Raw genomic sequence first — 12,634 nt, 5'->3', positions numbered from 1 at the left:
TCAGTCCCTCAAGCTGTTCCATGGTCCTCCCCAACAACTGATCAACCCCTCAAGCTGTTCCCTGTTCCCTCTCAGAATAACTGACTGATCAACCTGCAGCAAAGTCCAAATAAAAACATTTTCAAATAAATCAGATGCCTCCACTCTTTTTTGTCAGTGTCCTCATGACTTCTGTAAAGCATATATAAAACATATATAAGCAATATTTTGGAAACAACTAAAGATGCATCGATACCGATGACGGTATCGGGTATCGTGTTCTATAGTGCAGAGCAGCAGAACTTGGTACAAATCAGCACGCACGGCATGACACCTCATGTCAGCAATGTCACCTTTTATGCAACAGAGTGCCAGTGACGTCCAGTTTGAGAATTCTTTAAAGGTTGTATAGAGGATTTTCCACGGAGGGAGAAATCCAGTGACAGTTAGTCCTTTTTGAAATGCTGCGCATGCGTGACCTACACCCCCTCCTCCCCTGCTCTGTCCGGAGGACCGCCTCCTCCTTACGCAGAAAGTAGCAAGTAGCATGTAGCAACTTAGCATCATAGCGCTAACACATAGCTACCAACGTGTCCTTTTGAACAACACAAAACACAGCGAATATGAGTAAAATCCTGTACTTGTGCCAAATCCTGTCCCTGACCCGTCCCTGCTCTCGGGTGGATCAGAGGAGGACGGGGAGGTTTGTGTGGAGCTGCAGGACTGGAGCAGACTCACGCTCAGAGCTCACAGCTGGTCTGTGTGCGCTGCAGCCTGCAGATGTGAACAAACCCCCCCTCCTTCTCTCACTCTCCGGACTTTTTCATACAAGTCTTGTTTTAAGATTAAACATACATTTTCGCCAAATGGCAGCACGTTGTAGCTATGATTAAGAAAAATTGTCTCAAGTCTACATGTGAAAAGGTGTTGATTGCGGCAGCAGAGCTTAGCATGGGGGGAGTGGGGTGGAGCGCATGGGGGAGTGTTGTGCCGACAACAGGAGGGGGGGGTACATAAAGTGCGTAGGAGCATGACAGTTACGCTAAAAATGTAGAGAGGTTGATTGACACGTTAGAAAACCAATAGATAACGAGGCTACCTCGTTATTGATTGGCTAAAGTAATATTGATTTTACAACCTCCAAAGTTGATTAATTTTTATTTTATTTTTTTTGATCATGATAAAAACAAGGCTGCTGCAGCTTAGTAACGCCATTTTTTAGCTTTAATTCATTTTTGTTAGTAATAAAGATCTTCTATACAACCTTTAACTAATGAGAAGGGAAAAAAATAAGACAGACTGTAAGTTATGTTCTGCCAAAAAATCAAGAGGAAGAGAAAGAAAGAAGAAAGCAGTTTTCTCGGCTCAGTCATGCTCCCTGAGTCATGCTACATGCTACATGCTAAAGAGTTTCAAAGCTCATGCACCGATGATGCTACATGCTAAACATGATTTAAGTCATTAGCAGCGAGTTTGGTCCCTTGGTGTACAGTGGGACATCGGACAGTTACTGTTTACTGTGAGACTGTTGGAGGTGACGCAGCGCTGACGCAGGCTTTGTGGTCGTGGCCCACAGCAGCACTTTCTCTTCACAGATCATTTGTGTATGGAGGCTTTATGACATTTAAGTACTTCTGAGTTTGAATGTGAAAGTCTGACTCCACCTGTTGCCCTTCTCCTACCGGATGGTTCCTCCAGTCCCCCTCCCGGCTGAGGCTATTTTAGCTGAAACATATTGATTTCACCTTCTAACTGTCAAAATAATTACGATCTTCATTAATTATTTCTATGCAATGAGCTTCATCTCTTCAAGTGGCCCAATGTGTTTTCACACTGCAGAGAGTGAAAGAGGAGGTGATGGAGGGTCTTGTGGGGGAGCGGGGAGACAAAAAAAAGAAGAAAAAGCCAGAAAAGAGCATATAAAACAGCGGACGAGCTCCTGAATGAAAAAAAAATCAATACAAAAGAGGCCAGAAGATTCCAGTGGAAGGCTGAAGAAGAAAGGAAAGCCAGAAACAAAGGGGCATCAAGCACCACACACACACACACACACACACACACACACACACACACACACTGTGAACAGCAGCAGCCCCCCCTCCTGTGCCGTGACCCCATCAGGCCACTTTCCCAGCCTTCTTCTCGCTGGTCAGCTTTACGAGGCTTCAGCAGCAAACTCAATAACTTTTCTTCTGCAGAGGTCAGAGGTCAGCAGCAGGCTGGACGTCAAGCCTTTACAAGGGAGCTGAATGGTGGCATCACCCTCTTCCCACCTCTCTGTGCTCTGTGTCCTGGAGGGGGTCGTCCCTCCTGACTCCAACACGTTCTCATTCTTTAATACGATCAATTATTCCATCTCTACAGTGAAGCTTCCAGCTCCACACGATCGACCGTCTGTGATGTTTCTCCACTCAGTGAATCTAACAGACTGATGGTTCCCAAACTTCCTCTGCGATTCCTCTGAAACAATCCTAAACATCTTGCCGCGTCTCCTCAGTTATCACTACGCCCGGCGCTTCCTCAGGTCATTCCTGGGACTGAAGGCACTGGAAGAAGAACATTTAAATTATTACCACACAAGTCATCCAAATATCTGATGTCTTCACTGAAAACATCAGTCTGCTGCAAGACAATTAAAGAGTGGCTTTAAAAACAAGAAACCTGCAGAAGTTCATCAACAGAAATACGATGGCAGACCTGTCCTCCCGTGTCCTCTCTGGTCCTGGAGAGGACAGGTGTGCACAGGTAGACCTGGTAAGGACCTGGACCGTTCAGCCATCTCCTGCCCAGATTCCAGCACTCCACCCAGCAGTGGCCTTTCATTCATTCATTCATTCATTCATTCAAACAGATTTATTGTCAGACTCTCTTCCTTCATTGGAGGACAAACAGTGTGCGGTGCATTGTCATTGTTTTTTCTCCTCCTCGTGCTCCTTTTCTCCCTCCTGCTCCTCGTCCTCTTGCTTATCTTCCCCCTCCTTCCCCCACCTTCCTCTCCCCTCTTCCAGTTCCTCCTTCTCCACTTCCTCCACCTCTTCCTCCTCCTCCTCCCCCTCAGGGTCACAATAGACCGTTATCATCCCTCCCCTCGGTGTGTGTGTGTGTGTGTGTGTGTGTGTGTGTGTCAGTACAGACAGCAGAGCAGCGCCCTCCTGGTGTCATGGACTCCTACCGACTCTTCTTGTTGGAGGAATCCCAGACCAAGCCAGAGGATGGAGGAAGGAGGAGGGAGGAGGGAATACCGAGGGAGGAGGGAGGAGGGGGCAGCAGCAGTGGCTGATGGGGGCTCGCTCCCCGGGCAGGGCACTGTGGCCACCGGGGAGGTGGAGCGTGCAGCCTGCTGCTCTCTGGGCAGAGCAGCAGGTGGAGGCCCGGGTGGAGCTCCATGCGGCCGGTGTGTGTGTGGAGGAGCCGGGGTGACAGGTGCCTTCTGGAGCGATGCTGGAGTTCCAGGTTCTGCTCTGCTGACTCTGGGAGGAGGATTACTTTCCTCTCCTGGACCCGCTGGATCAGCACTGCACTCTGATTTTACAGCTGCTCCAGCTTCCTCTTCTCCTGCCTCTTTGGAGCTGTTAGGTGTTTCGTGGAGGTTTTTTTTGTGATTTTTTTTTTTTTTTTTTTTTTTGCTGGTTCTTCAGCGTTTGAGCCCTCGCTGCTGATTGTCCAAACGCAATTCTTGTGAGATTTCAAAGCCTGCTCGAGAATTGTGCCTGGACATCTGTTGCTGGACGCTCCTGCACTCCATTCAGAGCCTTCACAGGACCTCTTCACTCCCCTCAATCCGCTGAACTGAAGCAGAACTCTGAGACGGACTGCAGGCCCGCGGGAGGAGGACGTCCGCCAGAACGAAGGAACTCCCAGAACCGCAGGTCCTGAGTCAATGGGCCGTTCAGTTTGGACTCGGTTTAGAGTTTGCTGGAGGGAAACCGAGATTTCTGTCTGGAAGCTCCACCGCTGAGCTTTTGTTGCCTCCTTTTGTTGACGTTTTGGGGATTATAATTAGCATAATTCTCCAGGAATGTATCATTTTAATGAAGTTGAACAAACCGAGACCTTTTCCAGGCCCTTTATCCCTCTGATGAAGGACGCCGCTCCCAGAAAGAATCAATGATCACCAGAGGAATTGCAGTCCTCTCTTCATCTGAAGGACTGATTCCTTTTTAAATCTACTCATTCAGCATTAATCTTGAAAGTTGTGACTTTACAGAAGTTTTAAACAAACGTAATTTTTAAATTTAATTGACTTTCTTTTTATTCTCAAGAAAAATTAATCAATCGGTTCTGAAGGGGGTTGCGTTACACCAAATATATATATACATATATATATAAAAAACTGAGCTGATTAAAACATTTTAATGTCAAAAAATTGAAGATCACATTTGAAGAAAAGTTTTCTGTGTCTGTGTTTAATGTGTTCACAGAAAAACAAACTCTCAGTGTGAGTTTGGCCTCCTGCCGTTTCGAGCAGGGGTTTGTTTGATTTTCACGCCACAACCTCCCTAAGGTGTGTGTGTGTGTGTGTGTGTGTGTGTGTGTGTGTGTGTGTGTAAACTCACTTAACTGTTTCTCTAACTTTAGAACTGGTGTGAATGTTAAACATTGTTGTTGTTTGATCTTTTAAATAATAAATCTTTGATAATAAATGACTAAATGAAACCATTTAAACGTGTTTTAGCTCAAACAGGCTTTAATATCTTTTTTCTTTATATAATATTTTTGGTGATGAAGAATCAGCTATTTAGTTTAACCTAATGACATTTTGTTAATCTGGACGCATGAAAATCAGATTTAATCTTTCTAAAAGATCGCAACTCAAAGTTTTTACAGCAAGTTTTCTTTTTCTGAATGTATTAAACTGGAGGTTCAGTTTCAAAAAACGTTATGTTCAAAGCTGGAGATATTTCAGCATTTTTTATTGTCATTTTGGATTAACAACATCTGTTCTCAAAACTGTTGTCTGTTTAATCAAATGTTAGTTTTCGTGGCTGTTTTCACTGTTCGATCGTCTGTACTGAATTAAACTCTATTTTCAGCTGAAGCTGTACTGTGGGATTTATTCACGTTAGACGGTCCAGATTTTCGGCCTCGGAGACTCGACAGGATGTGACAGGTTTCAGCACATGCATTCTTTTTTTCGCGCGTCACATTTGTCATCCTAAACCGAATCGTGTCTGCTGTGCAAGAAAGTTCAGGTGCCCCATCTGACTACCGCGCTCAGGCCAAGGTCAAAAATGACTCCCCCCCCCCCCCCAACAAGATGCCGCCTTGCCACCTCGACACACCCCCCCACCCCCTGAACCAGCTCTGCTCTGGCCTCACATTCCCCCCTCCTCGTCCGCTTTGTTCACCTGTTGTCTTGGAGACATGGACATACCCCCCCCCCCGTGTGTGTGTGTGTGTGTGTGTGTGTGTGTGTGTGTGGAACAGAGGTCACAATTGAAATGGCACATAATCCCAGCCAGGACACCGAGTCCAGCGCAGCAGCGACAACGTGGACGTCCAGCCGGAGGAGACACTCCGGCATCAGTTCAGACAGAAAGCAGGGATTTAACACCTCCGCCTCGTATTCTCATCAGCTGTGTGTGTCGGACCTTGTGGTTCGTTATTTCAGTTTCAGCTAACTTAAAGAAAAAGAAAGGCTGAATAAAGATAAATAACATCTGTGTTGTCATTAGTGTGTTGTTGGTTTTGTAATTGGAGTGCATTAAACAGGAGCATCACAATACACACATCGCATGTTTGATGCCGTGTTTCATGCTGTCTGTAGCAGAGTGCATTCTGGGTAGAAGGATGCTCACCTGCTCTGCTCAGGGTGGAATTAAGTGAAGTCATTTACAAACTTTCACAGGTTTTAATAAAATGTGCATCAGTCCCAAAAACAGATCATGGAAATGAACATTTTTAAAAAGTTGCCGAGCCAGAAGATGAAAACCTTGCCGTGTACGCAGGACCTCAGTCATTAAATCCAGTGGCAGAGCAGCAGAGCAGCCTGACAGCATGATGCTGCCTCCACCATGTCTCACAGTGTGCAGGTGAGGCCTCCACATGGTCAGTAAAGGTTTCAACTTCCAACAGTTTTGTAACAATGAATTATATCGATTCAAGTTAATAGAAGGTGATTTTTTTTTCATAAATATGTCCCCTTTTTTTTTTTTTAATAATTTAACGAGTTATCTCAGCACAGGGTTGATTTGTGAGGTGCAGTACTGCGGTGCAGGTTATGAGGTTTTCAGTGGTCAGCGTGGCGTCCTGCTGCCCCTCGGCCTGAGTCAGGGGAAGGACCCTGCCCCCCCCCCCACCCCCCACCCCACTGTCCCACATGACTGCACACACAAAAAGAGGATTTAACTCTTTGTCACAATTGTCCTCTCATACTCTGTGGTCCGCAAGAGAGAGTGACAAAACAGCACCAGACCCCTGAGACCCCCCCCTCGTCCACTTACCACCTTCTCATTGCCCCCCTGCCTTCACCCCTGACCCCGGCCGCCGGCATAAAAGACCCATCAGCAGTATCGCTGCCCGCATTTACAAGTGAAAGAGGAGTAATAATGGAGCAGTTAGGGAGAAGAATGAGGAGGCGGAGGGGCCGGAGGGGCCGGCGGCCCATTGTTGCCCCCACCGCTGGGAAGGCCTTTCACTCTGGATGTGTGCGGAGGAGTGTGAGGGGAGGAAGAGGAAGAGGAAGAGGAGAGCCTCGTGATGGAGAAGAAGACTTCATCTCTTCTTCCCTCAGAAAGGCGAGCCACAGGAGTTTCTGCCGACGACCATCCAGCCGCTCTTCACAGAGTGTGTGAACGCAGGCCGAGAGGTCAGCGAGGGGGGTGTGTATGCGTGTGTGTGTGAGCGCGCGCTGGTCATCCTGCTCTTTTGCTTTATGCGTTCCATTGTCCGGAGGCACGGAGACGGCGACACACAGCAGCTGGGCTCAAGAGGCCTCCGAGGTGACCTTTGAACCCCTCCTCTTCCTCACCCTGCCTGTGTGTGTGTGTATGTGTGTGATGAAGTTGTCACAGCAGGACCACACGGAGCCGTCAGCTGGCAGGATGGGAGGTCCTCGCCGTCCCGGTTCAATGCTACTCATTTTCCACTTCACTTCCAAACAGCGGAGGATTCAGATGATGGAGTGAAGCCTTTATTGATCAACACAGTTGATCACATGTCTCACAGCATCCAGACGATCAGGGTCAGGTGTTTCAGGATGACTTTCAGACATTCTGGAAATTTTTCCAGCTACAGCTGCATCTGGTCTGAACACAGGTAAAATAAGAGGAACCGTGAAATACTGACGGACTGATTTCAGAAAGAGAAACTCTTTTATAGAAATGCCTTCAGTTTACAGAGGATTTAACAAACATGACACAAGACAGACTTCCATTTCTCCAACGCTGAACACTGACAGTGAATGCATCACATTCATTAAAGTGCACTTTGAGTGTTTCTGAACATTTAAAACAAAAACATTCCATAGTAAAAACAAAGAAACCACACTAAAAGCTTATATATACACAGCAGAACGACTGCCGGCTGCTGTTTGCTTGTCGAGTAGATCAGAAAACCCCGTCCAGGTGGATTCGCCACGGCCCCCAGTCTGGAGCTCTGAGGAGACCTTTAGTCCACTGAACACCAGGGAAACCTGTTCCATCTGTAAACTCGGAGCCCTGCTCACTGGCTGCTGCCCTCTGCTGCCCCCTGCTGCCTGGATCCTGCTACAGCAGCACTAGTGGACTGACCCGGTCTCCCTCCACTGGGAAGCCTGACAGACACTCTTGATCGCAGTGACGAAGTAAAAACTGACTGGTTTTCCATCATCAAGTAAAAATCATTAGCGATTCCAGAGGTCTGTAACCTTTATGATCAAAACAGACGTTTTTATGATTTTTTTTCCCACCAAATCAAATTTACCGTATCTGGAGCCGCAAAACATGCTAAACCTCTAAAATGAAGCTAACACAGCTTCTACAGTTTGACTTATACAGATCTGAAACCCGTAAAAAAACCTTATGCTGCATTTAAGAAGATTCAGGATGGCAAACATTTCATTACCTTTTCAGCTGTTTATCTGTCTGATTTTAGCAGTTTCACCCTTCTGTTCCAAAATTTGAACAATTTTGGCATTTTGGAATAGAACACTTCATTAAACCCAAAGGGAAATTCCTTCAAGCACTGCCTCAAATAGAAGGAATACAACATAAAACAGGACAAAAACGAAACAAGTAATTTAAAACAGGATGTACAAGGCTGAATTTGAGCACAGAAAGACATGGACCAAAGCACAGCAGACCCTGTTAACAGGGGGGAGGTATAAAGTCTTATGGCCTCAGGAAGGAAGGACACTTCACCTTTTTAAGCAGTTTTGCTTGTTTGTTTCTTTCCATTTTCAGAAATTGTAGGCATTTCAGCACTTTCTCTTAGAGATTTTAATCCAAGACATCAAATTCCTATTGAGAATGAGTCTGGTATGTAAATAAAAAGATAAATTATTTGGCAGGAGCTCCGAGCTGCAGACCTCTGCTCTACAGGAACCAGAGAAGTTCTCATCAGGACTCATGGACTCTGCCTGTGAAGAGCAGAACCAGCCAGTCACATGCTTGCTATGACGATTCCACAATAAATAACTGTAGCGTTCCCGGTGAACAGGAAAAAGGAAGCGATGACGGTAAAGTGTGAGGTGGAGCTCGTTGGATTCATCCTCACTGAGGTGTGTGTCCAGGTGTCCCACGGCTGTTAGCCCGCTAACAGAACCACCTCCATGACATTACAGACGCTTTTAGCAGCCGATGAACACGGACTGCTGCAGTCTCTCTGAAGATCCTGTCCAGGATAGCCCTCACCAGAGCGTCCCGGTTCGATTCCCGGGGCCGTCCCGATTGTCTCGGTGGCTCCTCCTCTGCAGGCTGGCGCTCACAGAAAGAAGTTGACCTTTGCAGCAACGGCCTTGCAGCCGGTGGTGGAGAAGTACTGGCCCTGAGCAGGAGCGTAGGTCATATCGCCCCCTACTGCCTCCACCACGTCGCTGCGCTGGCAGCTGCCCGTCTGGCAGAGCAGGGAGTGAACGCAGCGCTCCACGTGGCAGCGGCTCAGCGGCAGGAAGGGCACCAACACCGTCACCAGCCTCTGCTGCACGATGCTGGACTGGAAGAACCCGCCTGAGGAGAGAGGGAGCAGCTCCAGGACCGGAGCGGACCAGATCAGACCACAGCAGAATGGACAGGACCAGACCCAGAACCCAGACCAGACCTGAGTCAACCCCGGCCAAACCGGGACTTCATCCTGCTGTTGGTGAAAACCAAAACCAAAAGCAGCAGGTTCTCCTTCCAAAACCAGATCCAGAGACGGGTTCTGAGCAGCAGCTCAACTCTCACTTCATGCTCTTTGTTAACAATTTTTTTTTTTTATCACTAAACTGAATCATGATCTGAAAAGTGGTGATTTGACACTGAAATACTAAAAATCCTCCAGTGTTTGTAAAATAAAACAGGTTGACTCAGAGTTCAGAGCCACCATCAGATTATTGATCTGAATTTATGACTTAATCATAAACATGTAAGAGAGGAACAGCGGTGCTCTAACAATCAGCTCCTGGTGTCCTACAGCAGAAATGTCTGCTAAAACATTTTGTCATCTGGTTTTGAGGAAATCACTGTCTTCATTGTCATTAAATTCATTCTAACAATCAGAAAGCAGACTAAGCTCCGCCCACAATCGCTGTGGTGAGCAGCATGGAGCCCATCACCAGCCAGAAGGTTTGGAGTCTTACTGGTGCTGTCGTTGTAAACTGCCTGGGCGAGTCGGTCCTGCAGGGCGGACAGTTTGATGTCCTCGCGCTCTCGTCCGGCCAGTCGGTTCTGCAGAGTCACCTCCTTGATCAGCTCCTGTCCGGTGGTGCTGCAGGGCGGACACACACAGGCCATCAGATCACACCAATTAAAAACCAACATATGACTGTTTGTTGAGCGTGAAACTCCACAAAACCCTCTGAAAACCCCTGAATCACCCAAACCCTCCTAAAACCCCTAAAATCCTCTTTTTAAAAACCTCCCCAAAGCCTCAGAAACAGTCCCAAATAAATGCAACAACCTGAAAATCACCAAAATACCCCCAAACCCCTCCCAACAATATTTGGTCTGAAAAACCTTCTTTCCAAATATGAACCTTGTAAAAGGTGCTCATCTGATATTTGAACCAAAATTCTCAAAATTTCAATAAACATTGTAAATTGGAAAACTTAACGTCTGTTGGGATTTAAGTAAAATTCACTGCTTTTTATTGAAATATCCTAAAAAAGAATCTGCAAGTGTTGAAACTGTTTCACATAACAGTGTTGTGCAGAGTGGATCATAATTCTGGACAAGGACGGGGCCTCCCCGGGCCCCCAGCGTCTCTCTGACCGGCGGACGGTACCTGATGAAGACATAGATGGCCTTGCGGTAGTTGGTGCGAAATACGACGTGGGCGGGTCCAAGGAACGGCTCCAGCACGTCGATGACGCCGGGCGGCATCTTCTCCATCTCATCGAAAATGAAGACGGAGCGAGCGCATTCAGTCAGGTTCCCCTGCACCCAGGACTTCAGCTCCTCCTGGAAACCAACGCACACACACACACACGCACACACACACTCAGGGCGTGTCAGATTCACACTGTGGCTTTTAAGCCAAAGGTGCCACTGCGATCAGGATTTAGAGGTGTAATTTCTTAGTTCCTTTAGGTCAGGGCGGAGAGAGGAAGTGAAGACCGTGACCTACCCTGTACTCGTGGACCAGGTGGGGCGAGGGGAAGTGCAGCGTGGGGACGAACTGGTGGACGTACGGGCTGCTCATGGCCGAGCCGTACAGATGGTTTGCCAGCATTGAGCTGACCAGCGTCTTTCCCGTCCCGGAGGATCCGTGGAAGGACAGCACCAGGGGCCTGTCGGGGCTCTTATTGGCCAGGAAGCGGGCCACCTCCTCCGAGACAACGTCCTGAGCCAGATGTTGACCAAAGACATTCTTGTAAAGGTCCCACTCCAACCCTGCTCATCAGAACAATCACACAACAGCTTCTGTTATTTCAGAACCCAGAGAAGAAACTCTCCCAGCCCATGAATCCTGTTCAGTGTTTATGTACAAGAGGAAAGAAAAACAACAGACGAGGTCTTTCCCACCAAACAAACTACAGACATTCATTTTACATTTCTAATAGAAACATGACTTATTTCCTGCTGTTTCGGGAAATGTTTACATGACCATCTTTCAAGCGTTAACACATCGTTTTAGAAAGGTTTCCTCTTTATGGTTTTGAAAATGATGTCAGTCTCTATGGAAATGGAGAAATGTCCACATTCATATGGACAGACCACCAAACTGGATTGTTATTCCAGTGACTGACAACTGCGAATGAGGCAAAAATGTTTCCACAAAACATCAGTTTTTGCTTCCAATTTAAAGAGAAGAACAACACTGCAAATAGACACTTGACACTGATTATGTTGATTTTCGTTGTGACTATGAGCATCTTCCACTTTGAGTTGCCTATTGAGGAATGGTCATTTATTGATCACTCACATTGATTTGATTGATTTGTTTCAGCACACAGACGTCACCAAACACTCAATATTCAACACTAAATACAATAGATTTATTTAGAAACCTTGTAGCAGGTTTAAGACTCGTTCTTGTGCTGATGCTAATTTCAGGGCCTCGTTTGCCCCCCGACTGAGCCGGTTCTGGTCCTCGAGCCATATGTTTGACATCTCTGGTCTTTTTTGCGGCGATGATGTAATATAAGATTTAACCATTTTTAAAACTTGAACCAATAAATACAAAAAAGGAGTAATTAAAGTCAGGCAGTAGAGAGAACTGCCCAAATCGAAAGTACAAAAACAGCAATGCAGTCAAATGTGTTAAAACTCCGAAATAATAACAATATAAAGTGAAAATGAACGCCCGTCACGACGCAGACACAAAGGATAAGTTTCTAAACACGTATGATCCGCAAGAGAAGACGAAGAGAGGAACCAGAACTCAGCAGTGTTTACCTCTGCCCGCTAGCCGTCCGGCTGCACTAACCTCTGATGTTGGGCCTGAAGTCGCAGTCACAGCTGTCCGACAAAGTGCAGTAAAGCTGCTGGAAAACGCCGCGAACGGAGCCGCAAAATGACAGAAGCAGCAACGAGAGGACGGCCAACATGTTTGCTGCCTGCTGGCAGACTGAAGCTGGTCCGCTCCTGTCACTGCCGGCTTGTAGTTTTCTTTACCCTCCCAGCTGGTTCTCGAAAGGCGGAGCGGAGAGAGAAAGAACTACAACTCCCACAAACCGGAAGACGAGGCTTGGCCGGAAGAGGAGGCACGGGCTGCCGGAAGCCGCTCCGCTCCAATGACGCTCCGGCAGTGAAAACGTGGAACTGAACCCGTTCTTGAACTTCAACTCTGTCTAAATTTAGATAAATGTGAATTATTGTCTTTTCTGTGACATAACCTCCATTGATGGCATACCGGTAAAGAAAAGAAAAAGTAATTTCGGCACCAAGGACCAACAGGGAAGATAAACCATGATAAAGAAGACAGAACAGATTAATCTCTGGTTAAATAGAGATCTGTCATCAAAAACGAATTCTTTTAGCAAATATTGAAGGCATATCCAGGCTTGTTTATATGGCTTCCTGTCTGTCTCTTCAGA

General features: G+C 46.8%; 1 protein-coding gene across 1 annotated transcript; it reads right to left on the bottom strand.

The window, feature by feature from the left end:
• Positions 1-7,270: 7,270 nt before the first annotated feature.
• Positions 7,271-12,165, bottom strand: LOC115398203 (torsin-2A-like). The gene is made up of 5 exons (XM_030104875.1): positions 12,025-12,165; positions 10,723-10,988; positions 10,381-10,556; positions 9,737-9,864; positions 7,271-9,125 (listed from the first exon to the last, which is right to left on the bottom strand). Exons 1-5 carry the CDS (start codon positions 12,143-12,145, stop codon positions 8,881-8,883), a joined length of 936 nt encoding a protein of 311 aa, XP_029960735.1. The 5' UTR covers positions 12,146-12,165; the 3' UTR covers positions 7,271-8,880.
• Between the last annotated feature and the right edge of the window lie 469 nt (positions 12,166-12,634).

This window comes from Salarias fasciatus, chromosome 12, assembly GCF_902148845.1.
Source record: "Salarias fasciatus chromosome 12, fSalaFa1.1, whole genome shotgun sequence".
NCBI lineage: Eukaryota > Metazoa > Chordata > Actinopteri > Blenniiformes > Blenniidae > Salarias > Salarias fasciatus.
Note: the sequence above shows the minus strand (reverse complement) of the source record. Positions and strands in the feature narration are given on the sequence as shown.

What these genes read in the sequence shown, in the direction of transcription:
- LOC115398203 (XM_030104875.1), bottom strand. Translation starts at nt 12,145, where the DNA reads ATGTTGGCCGTCCTCTCGTTGCTGCTTCTGTCATTTTGCGGCTCCGTT. An exon ending in CTTCAGGCCCAACATCAGAG is followed by an intron (nt 10,989 to 12,024) that starts GTTAGTGCAGCC and finishes TCTGATGAGCAG; the next exon opens with GGTTGGAGTGGGACCTTTAC. An exon ending in AGTTTACAACGACAGCACCA is followed by an intron (nt 9,126 to 9,736) that starts GTAAGACTCCAA and finishes CTCTCTCCTCAG; the next exon opens with GCGGGTTCTTCCAGTCCAGC.